At 37.6% G+C, this 16,006-nt stretch overlaps 1 protein-coding gene across 1 annotated transcript in view; it reads right to left on the bottom strand.

The window, feature by feature from the left end:
* The window catches only part of LOC122795855 (xanthine dehydrogenase-like), a 5,725,158-nt gene that overhangs the window by 3,258,600 nt on the left and 2,450,552 nt on the right, over window positions 1–16,006 (bottom strand). The window contains exon 20 of the mRNA XM_044064255.1: window positions 15,008–15,237. Coding sequence (XP_043920190.1) covers window positions 15,008–15,237 — 230 coding nt within the window. The remainder of the gene's footprint in view (window positions 1–15,007; window positions 15,238–16,006) is intronic.

Genomic DNA, 16,006 nt, shown 5'->3' with positions numbered 1-16,006 from the left:
TTGCCTTGCTTCTTGAGCTTCCCCTTTTTTGTCATTATCTCTTTCCACTTTGAATTACATCTTTCTGCTTATGCTATGTATAGCAGCCCTAACTGTGTAGCTCTGAAATGCATCTTCAAATCAGGTAATCCCACCTTGTTCTATTGGAAGAATCAGATTTTCCTACTTGACTCTCGCCATCTTCCCCTCTTATATAAAATCCTTTAGCTATTTATTAATTGCTAACCACAACACCTCCTCTGGTTGATACAAATATGCCTGTCCTGAGTATAAAACTAAAGGGACTAAAAACATTTTAACGGCTTGTATCTTCTATTCATATCCATAAAACAGAGCTTCCAGTTTATCAGTTTTTGTATTATATTTTGTTTAGTCTGTTCACACATATCCTTAACTGCCACAACAAAATCCTTTTTAATCCATACTCCTAAGTACTTCATATCATGTTCTCTTAAATATGGATATTCCTGAACCAATTTGAGCATGGACACACAGTTTATAGCTAGTGGCTTTGTTTTAGCTTCATTAATTTTGTAACCCGAAAAGACTTGAAACTGTCTCAAAATGTTCCACAACACTGAAATTACCTTTTCTGGGGGGTTTTGGGTATAAAATAATATCATCTGCAAATAAAGCCAGCTTTTCTTGACTACTATACCAGTTATATCCTTGAATTTCTGATTCCCTGGACTTTCCTTGGTTTTGGGAGTTTCCAGGATTCGTCTTGGACCCCCTGCCACCACACCCTACCCCCCCCACACCATTTCTTCTTAAACTTTGGTTTACCTGAATTTTGTTGACACTGTTTATCTTGGTTCTTACCAAAGCTGGCTGAAGAGTTAGAGAATTCCTTGAAAATTTTGGAAAAGGAAGACTGAAAAATTTTACAGATTCCCTGTATCAGCTCAATCCTTTAATTCCACTTTTTGATCACCTCTGTAGCAGATGGGACAAAAATTAAACCTCTATCCAATGGAGAATTTAAAATCTAATTTTAACATAATCTAGGAGGTCTTGAGAATGCAGCCTTTAAAAACCTTGTCAAAGCAGTACCAGTGGCCGAAGCCCTGGAAAAAGAATCATAGTCAAATGCACACTGTATTCGATGAGTAATGACTTGAACATAACAAACTATATTATTTAAAGCAGGTTTTTCCTCACAAGAAGAAACTGCTTACAAAACATTCCTCAAAGTTTCCCAGTTAGAGCACACCTTAACATATGAATGAGCTTGACAATTCAGAATTCTGAAAATCAAAATGCATAAACACACACTTTTCCCCATTATTTAATATTCTACCCATCCTTATCAGAAACAGTATGATTGGAATTAAGTGTTTAGAAGCAGGTGGAATAACTAAAGCTGTAGCTGCTAGATCGAGTTTGGGAAGAGTGCATAAAAAAGTAAAACACCAAGGAGTGTTATACATATGATCTGTATTTTTAGAGGTAGTTAGGAAAAATGCAGGCAGTAACACACAGTCACACACAGACACACACACACACACACACACACACACACACACACACACACACACACACACACACACACACACACACACACACACACACTCACACTCTCTCCAAAGCTGACACAACTGAAGCAGTGGGTGCAGGTTTTGGGAATTCCTCCTGTAACAGCTCATAGTATTTTCTTAGGAAACCTTAGTGTCCTTCCACTGAAAACAGTGACACATTTGAGGAACTATTTTACAGCAAGAGCCCCCTCCCCCAGGGAGAGATCTCCTCTGAGTTGGAGTCAGGAATCTGAGAAGAATACGCTGTATCTGTCCTTACACCCTCCTGTCTTAACACTCTTCAGGACATGAGGTATCCCTCTTTCTTTCACCAGAAACTAATTTACAAGAAGGATCAATAGCCTGGATTAAACCCTGAGCCAGAACCAGTAAACTACTCCTGTCTAAGGGCATCTGAGGACAAGTAAATACATGTTTAATGTTCTGTTTCTTTCCGACAGGAAAATGGGACCAACAGTGTTATTAATGACAGCAGCAGCTTCCTCAGGGATGGGTATAACATTCTGACAAAACAAGGAAGCCTTCCCTGGTCGCCTTCACAGTCCAACAAGAGTGGCTCTCCCTTGCCCAGTGAGAAAACCCCAACAGACACAAAGGACATGGCTAACCCATGGTCCATAGTGGCTGTAGGTGCTACACCAGAAGGATCCTGGGTAAAAGATGAGTGATGTGAGGTACAACAAATAGCCACAGCACAGTCACCCATCTGTGGCTGAGGCAAATGCTAGCCTAATGTGACAGCAAAGGCTGTGTGCTTAACTTTTTATATTTGTGTCTGGAAGAAAGAATGACTGCATTCCATAGTCAAGTTGAAAATGATGCTTTTTTCTTAGGGAAAACAAGCAGACAATGCCAGTAAAAACGAAAGTCACTTTTTTTTTACAGGCAAACACAGTAAAAAGATTTTAAAACAATTTGCTAGCCCCATAAAGTAAAAATGAGCACAATTTATATACACAAAAAAATGGTTGGAAATAAAGAGCAATCCTGTTTAAAAGTACAATGCAATCTTATGACAGTCTGTTGAAACACAAACTTTTAGCTTTAAAATAACTTTCTTGCACAGGAAAGTATTGATAAAATAATTTTCTTGAAGAGGAAAGTATTGATAATAAATATAATTATTAAATGGAAGTTTTTTTCCTCAAAGGAAACTTATCTGCCCAGCAAAGATACAGCACAAGCCGACAGCCTGTCCTCAAATGCCTCACAGGAGCATATTGTTAAGCACTAGTAAAGTTCTGAAGGGCTTGGCACACAAACTTGTCTTTTAGTCAGCTTAGCTTGAGCTTTCTGACAGTTTGGGTGCATAGAAGGTGCCCTGAAGCTGTGGAAGCTGGCCAGCTGTTGTATCCTTGGCAGGACATAACCCATAGAGCTAAGACTACTGTGGTGCTGATCAATATGATGAATATCTAAAACAGCAGTTACTGCTGCTGTGATAACAGCTCTTGTAATCATGGCAATTTCTTGAAACGTTGCTTTGTCACGAGGACTACTGCAAATCATGCATCGAAGTCTTTAAAGTGCATGCTTCAATACTTCTTAAAGTTGTCATGACTAGTATTTATGATTCTGTATTAAATTTACTATACTGTGCAAAACATAATGGCCAAGGAAGCAGATTATGATGATAGAATTCAGTGATTTAAAAAATGGCTGTTTACTGCATATATTTTTAGTACTGTTATCTAAGCATATTTGATTTAGTCATGTTCAGCTTATAATTTTTAGTATTGTCAACTAAGCATTTCTTTTAGTCATGTTGTAGTTAGAATTCTTAAGTTTTGTTATCAAAACACCACTGACTTGGTTATGTTCAACTTATAATTGTTAGTACTTTTATAGAAGCATTTCTGATTTAGTCATTTTCCACTTAACAAATTTTAGCAGCTATCGAAGCACTTGTTATTCAGTCATGAGCCAGTATTGTTTAGTATTGTTTTAGAAACACTTATGATTTAATCATGTAACAGTTATAATTTTTAGTATTATCAAAGCACTTCTGATTTAGTCATTTTACACTTAAAATTTTTAGCAGCTTTCGAAATGCTTCTTATTCAGTCATGATTCAGTATTGTTTTAGAAACACTTATGATTTAGTCATGCAACAGTTATAATTTTAATACTGTTATCAAATCACATCTGATTTAGTCATGTTCTTGTTTTAATTTTTAGAATTGTTATCAAAGCATTTCTGATTCAGTCACATTTGCAGTTAAAAAACTTTAAATACTGTTATCTAAGCACTTCTGATTTAGTTATTGTTAACTGTCGCCTGCTGCTAGCAAGTTTTCTCCAAATATTTCTGCCTCGTTTTTATAACCTCTTCAGCCATTCCTTATTGATTTTATCTATTTATCAAGTTACAGCATTTAGGCTTAAACACTGCCACAAAGTGCAATGAATGTCATTAGCTGAGTATGGCAAGTTTAGCTCCATTCAGACAGTAGATGTAATCTAGTTGTATTGCTGATGAATAGCACTGGTAGTTACTGTGCAATTAATACAAATTCTCATTTACCTCCTGCTAGACCTGCTCTAATTATTACACACTGATTAAAATTCTGTCGTTATGGTGTCCAGTTTTGCTCAAACCTCTTCTCTGGAAGTCTGTTAGCACTAGGATTATTGAGGTAATGTGGCAAATGTTTCATTTTTTACTGACAACTCCTTTCTGCCAGGCCTCTCAGACTTGCGAGGGATGTAGTTTCCTACGTAGACTGGTGGTCCATCTCTCTACTCCACCCATCACCAGCAAACAGCAGAAGAGCATGAAACAAACATATGCTGAAGTAGTTGAAAATTCCATCCATAAGTCTCTCTGGCACAGAGCTAGCTATATGGGTGCAGTATCAAAGAAGTCATACCCAGTGCCATAAAATAAAGTAAATGCAAAAATAAACCTATAGGATGGAATTGCCAACTCAATAAATTTTACAATAAGAGATATAACATAGTAACAAAGACCCTTAAACATGCCATCAGGGAGTACAAGATGTTTTATAAACTCAGAGTCATTACCAACACAGATAACCACAAGGCCTTCTTTTTTTAAACACCTTTATTGAATCATCACTTGTGACATAGGCACATTTATATTTATACAGAAGTAATCAAAGTGTATTAGCAAATTAACATTAACAAACATTATACTTCACATATATTGCTATATATATCATATAACCTAGGCAACATTACATAAATTATTCAATTCCTGCCCCTTTTTTTTTAAACAAGAAACATCTTTATTAAACCATCACTTATGACATAAGCAATCATACATTTATATAAATGAAAACAAACACCAATACAATCCTAATTGCAAGCATTTTACATCACAAACCATTTTGACACACTCCCAGTTCCAGATATTATATATCACTTCTAATCTACCCAATCATTTTCAGTCAAATATTACATAGCTCATTTAAGTCCTGCCTTCTTTTAAACCTCATTCCTCCCCTGTATGTATTGGTCCCACAATTCCCATTTTTCCAATGTAGTTTGCTCCTACCCTTTTCTAAAGATCTCAGTTCCATTTTCTAGTAATTGCTTTTTTGACAGCCACCATAATTAGAAACAACAAGGCCTTACCACGTCTGGGCAATTCCAATTCTGTATTATAACTCAGAAAAATCATCTCCCTCATCACACCAATCTGCCCACCCAGCATCTCCAACAGTGCATCCCGCAGGGAATCCTTACAGTCCGCCAACCCACCACACTTGCAGAAAATATGTTCTCAAGTACCTCTTTCTTCCCCACATCTCCATTTGTTGTCAACCTGAGAAAAAATTCTCTGGAGTCTACTTGGGGTATAAAAATATCTATGTAAACATTTCCAAGCAAAAATCCAAAATCTTCTAGATTTTGTTGAATATTGAAACTCAGAAGTAATACAACAGTATGTATCAAACTTACTTCCAATAAAGCATTCAAACATTCAAAATGCTCTTTCAGATAAAATCAGCTCTAACAACACATCTTCTTCCTATTCAAATGTCCCCACATTCACTTCCATAACACCGCCCCAATCACCCTACATCAAGTTCTGTCAGCACTTTTCAAAATTTAAAACATAACAGCTCCATAGGTCCTGGTAATATTATGAGGTATTTGTTCATGTTAAGAATCCATTAGCTGTGCTTCCATGTTCTTCAAACTAAGTCTCTCTAAGGGATGTGACCTGCAAAAGTGGAAAACAGCTATGGTTGTGCTACTAAACAAAGCAGACCCCATTAATTATAGATCTACTTTGTCTAACTAGTGTAACTGTGTGTGAACTTATGGAACTGTTGAGCTAATCAGTGACACAGGTAATCTTCAAACCATTGACCCTAACCAATACAGATTCATGCAATTCAAGTCCTGCCCACTCAACCTGATTTATTTCTTTGATGGGGACAGTAAAGTTCTAGATGAGAGTCTGTCCATTCATACTACTTAGCTCGACCTGAATAAGGCCATAGACACCATCCCCTCACACAGGTATTCCCCTCCAAATTAAACACAGATCAAAATGGTTTCTACTGGATATCAAACTGGCTCATTGACAGAAATGAAACTGTGAACCTAATCAGCAGAATATGACCAGCTCTCTAACATTTACTTCTCTTAAGGGAAATCTAAAAAACTGAAGGACTTTACATCACCAAGTTTGTGAATGACAATGTGTGAGGTCGTCAAGTCATGTTCTGATACTCAGATTCACCAACAAGGCCTGTATCAGGCCACTGCCTGTTGTGTCAGTTGTTGGCTCACAATGAACACCAAAAATATACTGTAGTTACCTTTGGTAAAACCACCATACCTTCACTTCCCACATCATCAGTATCTCCATCAAAACAGTGTCATATGGGAGCCAGGTTGTCTCTGTCAAGGAGAAAAAGTCTATATACCTTGCTCAGATTATCTGGGGGTTATCTCCTCCAGATCCAGGCAGGTGATAGTGTCGCTACAGTTTTACCTAATCTATCTTATCTTATAGTAAGTTGCCTCTGTTTGGATGTACCTGTCTAAGCCCCTTCTTAGTGTCAAATATGCCAAAGAGCTTATCTGAAAAGATCTTTGGCTTAGTCAACCTAACTACCCTGATGTGTCAGTATTTCTTTCCCTCTACTCCATACCATAAAGAATGCTGAGAAGTAACTTCAGTTTTTAATCTTCTCCACCTTCATAAAACCAACAATTAAAATATCGGTTCTAAACAAACCCTCCATCGTAAAACTGACAACACCTGTCTGGGTGATCAGTCCATGGCCCAACATATCCTTCATCTTTGTAACAGACTTACTTAATACATCAAACAATGCTACTCATTTGCTATCTTCAAAACCATCCTAAATGATTGGCTGGGTAACCATAAATTTATGCTAAGAGTTTGGGGTAATAATCTGTTAACCAGGAGATTCTAACACATTCATGCTACTATTATACAAATTGGCTATGCTTTGCAATAACTCTTTGGCCAAAACACTTAATAACTTATGAACTTACTAGTATGAATTAATTAATGATTAAATAGTTATTGCTGTGTTCATTATTCATACATTATTGATATGATCACAATATTTTAGCTATTCCTTATATTACCAAAACCTAAACTTCTTCAATAAACCTTGTTTATATGTAATTAAACTGGATTCTTACTTTGTGGTTTTATTCTTGCTGTCTTAGATTACTCTGATGTTATATATTAATGCAACTTTATAGTGACTGTGGTCCATCTTACGAAGTCTCTTACACCGGTAACTGAAGCTGACTAAGCTCAACCACTGCAAGGCAGTACATGTTTTACACATAGGTGAAGCAAACAAGTATGATCTAGTCAGTGGTCTACCCCCCCTCCCCCAATTCCTGCTTGCCATAAAGAAGAACCATGAACATCTCATAAGCACACACACACACTCCCCCCACACACATACACATACAATCAACATGTAAGTTTTCTAACTATAACTCAGATTTCTATATATAGCAGAGGTTCACTTGTTTCTCCTACCAACTGACCATTTAGACTACCTGACTTATAAAGACCAAAAACATGCCCATACAGACTGTTAAAATAATATACAGGACATAACAAATTAACCCTGCTGTCATCACAAGTAATTAATTTTACAACTTGCCTTTGTAGTTTTCCCTGAGATAGCAATATTTGCTGAACCGCTTAAATTATATAGCACCGTGATAATGCAGTAGGGGATATGGTCAAGCTGACAGCTTAATCTTTAATTACTCTGTCACAAAGATGAGTAAACTGTTTTAAGTTGTCAGAATATGTCCATATGATATACAATGACTCACTTTCAACATACAAAAATTAGGGCAATGTTTGCCAACGTTGGTGGTAAAACTTGGAATTCACTTCCATCTAACCTTACCCTCGAACCTTCTTTAAGTCTCTTCAAAAAAGGCCTCAAACAGTATTTTAAAGAGCACTGGCTTTGTCCCTGTACTAACCCTGATTAATCACTACTTATTCAATGCCTTATTTAAATTAATATTGTACACATCTCTTGCTCATAATAGCTTGCTGCAACCTGTTGTTTTTGTATACTATTATACACTGTCTATATTGTGAGTACCTACTAGAGGGCTTTATAAATATGTTTGACTCATATCTGTTATGTTCTATCTGTGTTATCTGGAGCTTTTCTCCCCGGGCCTCCACTGAAAATGGACATATATCCAGTCGGACTATCCTGGTCAGCAAATGTAAAATAAATAAATAAATAAATCTAGACTGCTGCAGGGATTTCTTTAATAAATTCAGTTAATGCCACAGTAACTGACTGCCAGGCTAACAAGTACCCCTTAAGGACTACATAACACTATATTCTATTAACCTAGTCTATTTCATCTTGCACTTGTGTGAACTATTTTCAAATCATGCAAGATGTGTCCTCTTAGAAATGACTGTCTTGCCTCCGTGGGTAGGAGGAAGGGGGGAAATGGCATAGACTGATAAAAGTATGTTCATTAAAGTCAAACACAACAGAGGAAGTAATGTTGCTATCAAGAAACACAAGGTGTCTGGGACTTTTTATTTCAACAGTATAGTTGGTTTATTGATCTTTGGGACTGACAAAGATACCAACACCCTCCTCCCTATCATACAAAAATATTTGCTGCCCGGGACTGAGGTATTATAAAAACGCTATTGATTCCATTATTGGCTGTAATGCTAATGCTGTAGAGTTCTACCAGTCTCACTGCAAACAAATATTTAAGAAAATGGATGACACCTCTACTGCTATGATACCATACCATTGTGACTCATTTATGTGGTTTGCAATTACACATAGGGCTATGTTTACCAGTTTTTCTTTCCACTTTTAATGGATGACATTTGTCTTTTTGGAGTTCTTAATGTTTTAGTGTTAAAAACATAAAGATTTTGGGAAAAAAATATTCTCTGTCATATAATACAACATCAAAACAAAACAGCAGGGAAGAAAGACAAAAAAATAGCTGTCTGTGTAATTACAAACCTTGAGAATTCCCTCTCTCGATATATGCTGTTAAGAGGCCGGAGAAATATGCCTCAGAAAACAACTTCATTAAATACTATCTAATACCGTGTAGGCCGAGTTATTCTTTGTCATAAGGCTTCTTACTGAAAATGAGGAAAAAAGAAAGACATATTTGGCTGTAATTATTTTTCTGAAAGGTACCGGTGATCAGTTGCCAGGCTGCATGTATCACGAGAGGCACCGCCCCCAAAAGTCTGCAATGGTTAGTTATTTTTATGTTTCCAAATAGTGATATTAGTGTTACCATCCTGCCCCTTGATAAAGTTTCCATTCAGAATTTTTTTTACTGCTGCCATTCATGCTCTTTGTTACCTTTTGTGAGTGCAGTTTTAGTGTCATTTTGAAAAACAAAAGAAGATGAGCATCATGAATTACTGGGTGAGCCTACACAACATCTTTATAATGTCTTGGCAGGATTTGTTTAACAAGGGGGTGCTGGTATACTAAACCTATGCAAATCTAAAAATAACATTCTCAGTCCAAAATACTTGAATAATAGCAATGTATTTATCTTAAAAGAATACCAAATATGCATACATTCAACAAATAATGAGGTACATTTAGAATGAGTAAAATCTGGAGTAAAAACGTCATAAGACATACTTCAATTGATTTTTTGATAAATCGTATACTGAAAAAAAACAAATCATTCTCCAGGGCTTCTGATATCAACACTTCAAATTCCAGCAATCTGCATATAGGGCTAACTCATTGTAAGATCCAGTTTAATTTGGCAAGACATATACACAGTTACAAATAATTATTAATTCCATGCAGTTACAAAAAATTCTAGCTGTCTTCTAAGCAAATATAGGCTAAGATCAACCAACGGGTCCAAAAAGGATACAATTACATGAGTACCTTTTCTGTGCCCACAGATAAAGCAGAAAGAATGCTTAACATTGTGTATTATGTACAACAAAAATACCTGCTGTGTTACTGTAATTGTGATGATATGAGGCAGTGCCATGTATGTCAAGGAGAGTTGGGCAGTGCATGTGTAACATATGCCAGCATAGCTAGCTGGAGGTTTGTAAAGAAATTTAAGTCATTTGACTATCACACTGATTTGTACACATGCTTTTGTTAAAAATGTATTTGTAAAGTTGCTTGTGTTACAATGCATCAACAGTGGATCCTGCTGGATAGAAAAGAGATATACATGTATGTCACTCATTGCTATTATAAGTGATTACATATATATGTTTTAACAAAGAATTCTGGAAGGGAAGAAGTTAATCTCAGTCCAGCTCATTTTGAAAAATAGGTTGAAAATTAAATGGGTTGGTTTAGGCCATAAAGATTTTATCTTGCAGGTCTGACTGCAGCCAGAGACAAACATGTCTAGAAAAACCTGGACTAGGAATCTTACTATATTGTTCTTGGGGGTGAACTAATTGCTACCCTGCAAGGGTGGACGTTTTTGAAATTGTTTTATAACTTTCAGATGCTGCAACTGATCTTAGCAAAGCTCTGGGTGGGTATTGTACCAGAGTCAGGTGACCAGATGTGATGTCATTCTATAACCAGCACTGAAATGATTCTTCAGATATTACTGAGAGATATGAAAGAACTATTGTAGCAGCACTTTGTTTTCCAGAACCTGACAAAAAAGATCTCACATAGTTATCACACACAACCACAAACCTCATCTTGCCTTGCTGTAGTAAATAACTTAACTAGGGAACAGTAATTCTTTAAACAGTCAGGAAAATATAGTGAGATTAGTTAAGTATTGCTTTTTGTATCTGTGTAAATTTATCCAACTCTGTTATTTTTTATATTTCCTGTGATTGAAATGCTGGTGTTTATTTTAACTAGATATTCAGTATTCTTGTGTTTTCTATTTTGTTATTTAGATTCATAGGTTGGTACTAGGCTATTGGCCCTAGGGCCTATACAAGTCTAGCCAAACAATTCCCCGGATATTTCTTCCCACAATATTTACTTCCCTGGACTCCTGTCTAGCAGGGCGACTGACGTGATCCCTGGGGTGAATTTCCTATCTCCCATCCAATAGTCAAGATTCCTTTTGAAGAAGGCCAAGGAGGCGACCTGCTTGACATGTATGGGCAGTCTATTCCAGAGTATGGGGAGTCTCAGGGTCAGGAACCTATCCCTCCAGCATGTTTTGTTCATTGTGATGACAAGGTTTAGATCCCTGGCGTGTGTAGCTCTGAGGGACTGGGATTTCTTTAAGTGGAGCATGTCCAACAGCTCATGGCCTTGTACATTAAGCAGAGATTGCCTCTGAGTAGATGATATGCCACAGAGTATACCTGGAGTTTTTTTAGATGGCCAGCATAGGGCATCTGCTTTAGGCCTGTGATTCTTTTAGTGAGGTATTTCTGTGGCCTTTCCAGCTGTTGCAGATATCGTGTGAGGCACATACCAAAGGCAGTGCACACAAGGCAGTGCATGTGTAACATACGTCAGCATAGTTACCTGGAGTTTTGTACATAATTTTGTGTCATTTCACTGTCAAACTGACTTGTACAGATGCTTCTGTAAAAAATGCATCAATAGTGTTATTATAACTGATTAAATGTTTATGTTTAAACAAAGAATTCTGGAAGAGAAGAGTAGAAGTTTTTGAAATTGTCCTATACCTTTCAGATACTGTAACAGATCTTAGCAAAGCTCTAAGTCTGTATTGTACCAGAGTCAGGTGATCAAATATGATGTCATTCCATAACCAGCACTGAGCAAATGAAACTCTCACAGCAGTTTGTTTTGTTTTCTTTGGAACTTGGTATAAAAGATATGTCAATTAGCAGAGCTGAGTTGAGTTAGTTCAGTGTTAGTTACAAGCTCATCACCTTGCCTTGTGGAAATAAGCATCTCAGCATCCTATCTTGCTTTGCTGTATTATTTAAGTTAGGAAGCGAACAGTTATTCTTTAGACAGTCAGGAAATACAATGAGATTAGTTAATTATTGTTTTTCTGCATTTGTGTGAATCTGTCCAACTGTGTTATTTTTATTTCTCCTGTGATAGAAACTCTGGTGTTATTGTACTTAGATATTTAGCATTCTCATGTTTTCTATTTTATTATTTATTATTAAATATTTTATACCTTTCTTTGTGGCTGGTAAATTTGTTCCAGCCTTTTGCAGGAGTGTGTGCGCTACTTGGAACTGGGATATTGTGCTCCAAAGTGGGTCTTGTTTGGGATAAGGAGAGACAGAGATTCCAGTCCCAGGTCTGCAGTGTGTTTCCTGTGTGCTCTTGGAGGAAACTGTGCTTGATGCAGAGAGCTGCCTTTGAAAATACTATGCAAATTCATTCCTGTTTTTAGTGACCATCTCTCACTGGTGTCAGTGGTGAGGATTGAGGCTCCTTGATTACTGGCCCAGATTAGAAAGGCTATCACAAACATAAATACATCTTGCATGAGCAAGTTTTATTTCCAATTCTCAACTAAAGATGTAAAAGAATAGACAATGTGATCTAATGGCATCAAATTTTATACAAAGGAATGTAAGGATTTGTGAACCCATACGTTCATATAAGCCATTTTTACCATTCTCACAAGAAGCAAGACAAGCAGTGTAGCAATAATCCTTATTCAAGCATTCATGTTGCCCCACTCTGCATACCTTTTGCCACTGCTACACAAAGCTATGCAAATTTTCAGTAATATTTATGACAGGCATAGATGTGAGTCACAGATGAACTGCTGTTGACAGAGTATCTCTCAGATTACTTCTAAACACCCAGCAGGCACTCTCCACCTGCAGCAATGTGCCTCTTCAAGTGTCATATCACTCAGAGTACCATTGGCCTACACAGTGACTGCAACATGCATCAATCCTCAGCTTCCCTCACAGCAGTATCAAGTGGAAGCAGTCTTCTACACATTAAGGACTTAGGGACACAGGTGGACAGTGGTCTCACCTTCGATAACCAAATCGCCACAACAGTCAGGAAATCCTTCTATGTGGCACACCTCATCACTAAGGGCTTTTCATCCACAAAAAAGGAGGTCATTGTCCCACTGTACTCATCCTTCATTAGACCCATTATAGAATACAATGCCCCGTTTAGTATGTACGTCTCAAGACATCTGCAACAACTGGAAATGCTGCAGAAATACCTCATTAAAAGAATCACAGGCCTAAAGCAGATGCCCTACGCTGATCGCCTTAAAAAACTCCAGCTATACTCTGTCGCATATCGTCTTCTCAGAGGCGATCTCTGCTTAACATACAAGGCCATGTCAAACCCAGAGCTGTTGGACATGCTACGCTTAAAGAAATCCAAGTCCCTCAGAGCCACATGCTCCAGGGATCTAAACCTTGTCATCACAATAAAAAAAAACATGCTGGAGGGATAGGTTCCTGACCCAGAGACTCCCCAGACTCTCGAACAGACTGCCCATACATTTCAAGCAGTGTGCCTCTTTGGCCTTCTTCAAAAGGAACCTTGATGATTGGATGGGAGAAAGGAAATTCACCCCTGGGAATCACGTCAGTCGCCCTGCTAGACAGGGGTCCAGGGAAGTAAATAGTGTAGGATGAAATAGCCAGGGAATTGTTATGGCTAGGCTTGTATAGGCCCTAGGGCCGATAGCCTAGTACCAACCTATGATAAGAGTTTGGTCCAGCAGCCTTCAAAGGCCTTCAACCCCTCAAGAGTTATGCTAGCTTCCCAACTAAACTGCATCTCTCATTTTCCCTCCTGCCAGCAAATGGACTACCTTGCTTTCATTTCATCTTTCCTGTCACTGAGTGGTATTTTAAGTCTGCAACCCTCTCCCCACACATGCACAGGCTGTTAGTAACCTATGTCCCCTATCGCTCCTCACATAGCTTGTCAAGGATCTGTATTTCAAGCCTTGAACCATACATCTTATTAGTGAACTATGTCACCTGCTCCCACCATGCAGTTAGTGATCTCTGTCTCCTGTTGTCCCACATACAGCCTGTTAGAGACTTCAGTTCTACCTTCCACTTGGTCTGCCTACCTCTATTCCCAGCTCAGCAGTGACGGTCTCTCTCTTATTCAACCTACCAGATTTATCAAACCTTGGATTCTACCTCTCACAAGACTGTTGATGATCAAACCCTGTAACTACCACCCATGACAGAACTGTAATCAGTCTCTTTCCCCTAACCAACTGTTTGGAAAGTGGTCATCCCCAAACTAACTACCAAGTTTGATGATAGCCTATGTGGTCTTTCTGGACCCCAACCCATATACTCAGTGGGATTCCTACCTCATATATACCACACCAGACAAAGAAGGCAGAATGTGCCAATGATGCACATAATGATTTACTTCACAAATTTGTCTCAACAGCTTTACATTGGCTGTCTGATTTTATGCACCATGCCAGACATGCATTGAAGTTCTATCACAAGTCCATTCCTTCTATATCTTGACTACCCTTACTGGGATGCCAGTGATTTGAAGCCTGCTCTATAGTGCTCATTTTGGCCCTTTTATGCATCCAGTCATAGGGATGCAAATACCAACCTTTTCTGCGCATCTACCAGCAGCAGGAATTGTAAAACAACAGATAAAAGCATAAAAAATTAGACAGTTTATTCATTACAAGTCATGGCAAATGACCACACAGCTAATGAATGCAGAGTTCTACATATGCTGCACGAGTTCTTCACCTCCTGAAACCCTTTTTCCTTGTACTTCATACAGCTACTAGGAACAACGTGTTGTGTTTGTAATTACATTCCAGTTTTTGTTGCTGTTCCTTTTGGGAAACATATGACATGAATGCATATATGCTTCAAATTTACACTGAAGCAATTACATTCCATACTCCAAACAAAATATTTACATTGAATAAAAGCTCAAAATCCACAAACCAAAAAAAAAAAAAATCCGTAAGTCACTTTATGCAATTAATGCCAATACTGTTTGAACTGATTTTTTCAAAATGTATACGTTATGTGAAAAAGCAAATATTACCTGAGTTTCCATATGGAAATGGTACTGCTCCCCTACACGGATTTCACCTTCAACCTTGAATGGAGATTTTGATATAGCACCTTCCGGATCACCAACTATCAAGTCATCTTGTGTTGGAGGAAAAAAAGACTGCTTTGCTATGGCATCATCAACAGTTATAATTGGAGGCTTAACATCTTTATACATGACTTTTACTCTGCTGGTCATCTGTCTAGCAGTGTCTGAAGAATCTTTGGGGAAAAAAAGACAATATGTTATAAATATATCAAATATATTCATTAAATGTAAATAATTCAGTTAACAAGAAAAAAAACATATGGAGGAATTTCTACACCAAATACTGCACAAAAGGTCATGCATCACCTAAGGAATGTAGTGGAGTAAACTTTCCAAGTGCCTTGGTATAGATAAAATTTGTAGGAAAAATTTTTGCTCCAAATAATGAGGAATTAGACAGTGCCATCTCATGTCATTTGCATACCACATAGTCTAACACAGTGATGGCGAACCTATGACACGTGTCAAAGGTGACACACACCATGACATTTTGGGTGACACGTCAGCAAACTCCAACACCCAAGCTACCAAAGACACTATTTTTGCATTCATTGCTCATGTGAAATGCACTGAATTATTTTGTGCCAGGAGCATTTGACATGCCAGACGCAAAAGGTTCATCATCACTGATCTTATCGGGTTTTGCTAGCTCTCGCTCCATTTATTGGTTTTTATCTACACATTTTTTTATTTTTCATTAAACTTTGGTTTTAACATTCTATCAGCTGTGAAGGTACACTTGAGCTTGTTTTTATTGTCTGTCTGTTCCTCTTTGTACCAACGGTGGTTCTTAAAGCTCTTGTTTAGTTTGTTATAAACAGTCTCATTTTGAAATTCATAATTGGCAAGCTGCAGTTGTAAGTTACTAATTTCACAAAATGATCATTTAACACGATTAATATACCATTTATTTCAAAGGAGCTAGAACAAAAGCATGGGGTA

Source organism: Protopterus annectens, chromosome 2.part2 (assembly GCF_019279795.1).
Source record: "Protopterus annectens isolate FY-2018-M chromosome 2.part2, PAN1.0, whole genome shotgun sequence".
Lineage (NCBI taxonomy): Eukaryota > Metazoa > Chordata > Ceratodontiformes > Protopteridae > Protopterus > Protopterus annectens.
Note: the sequence above shows the minus strand (reverse complement) of the source record. Positions and strands in the feature narration are given on the sequence as shown.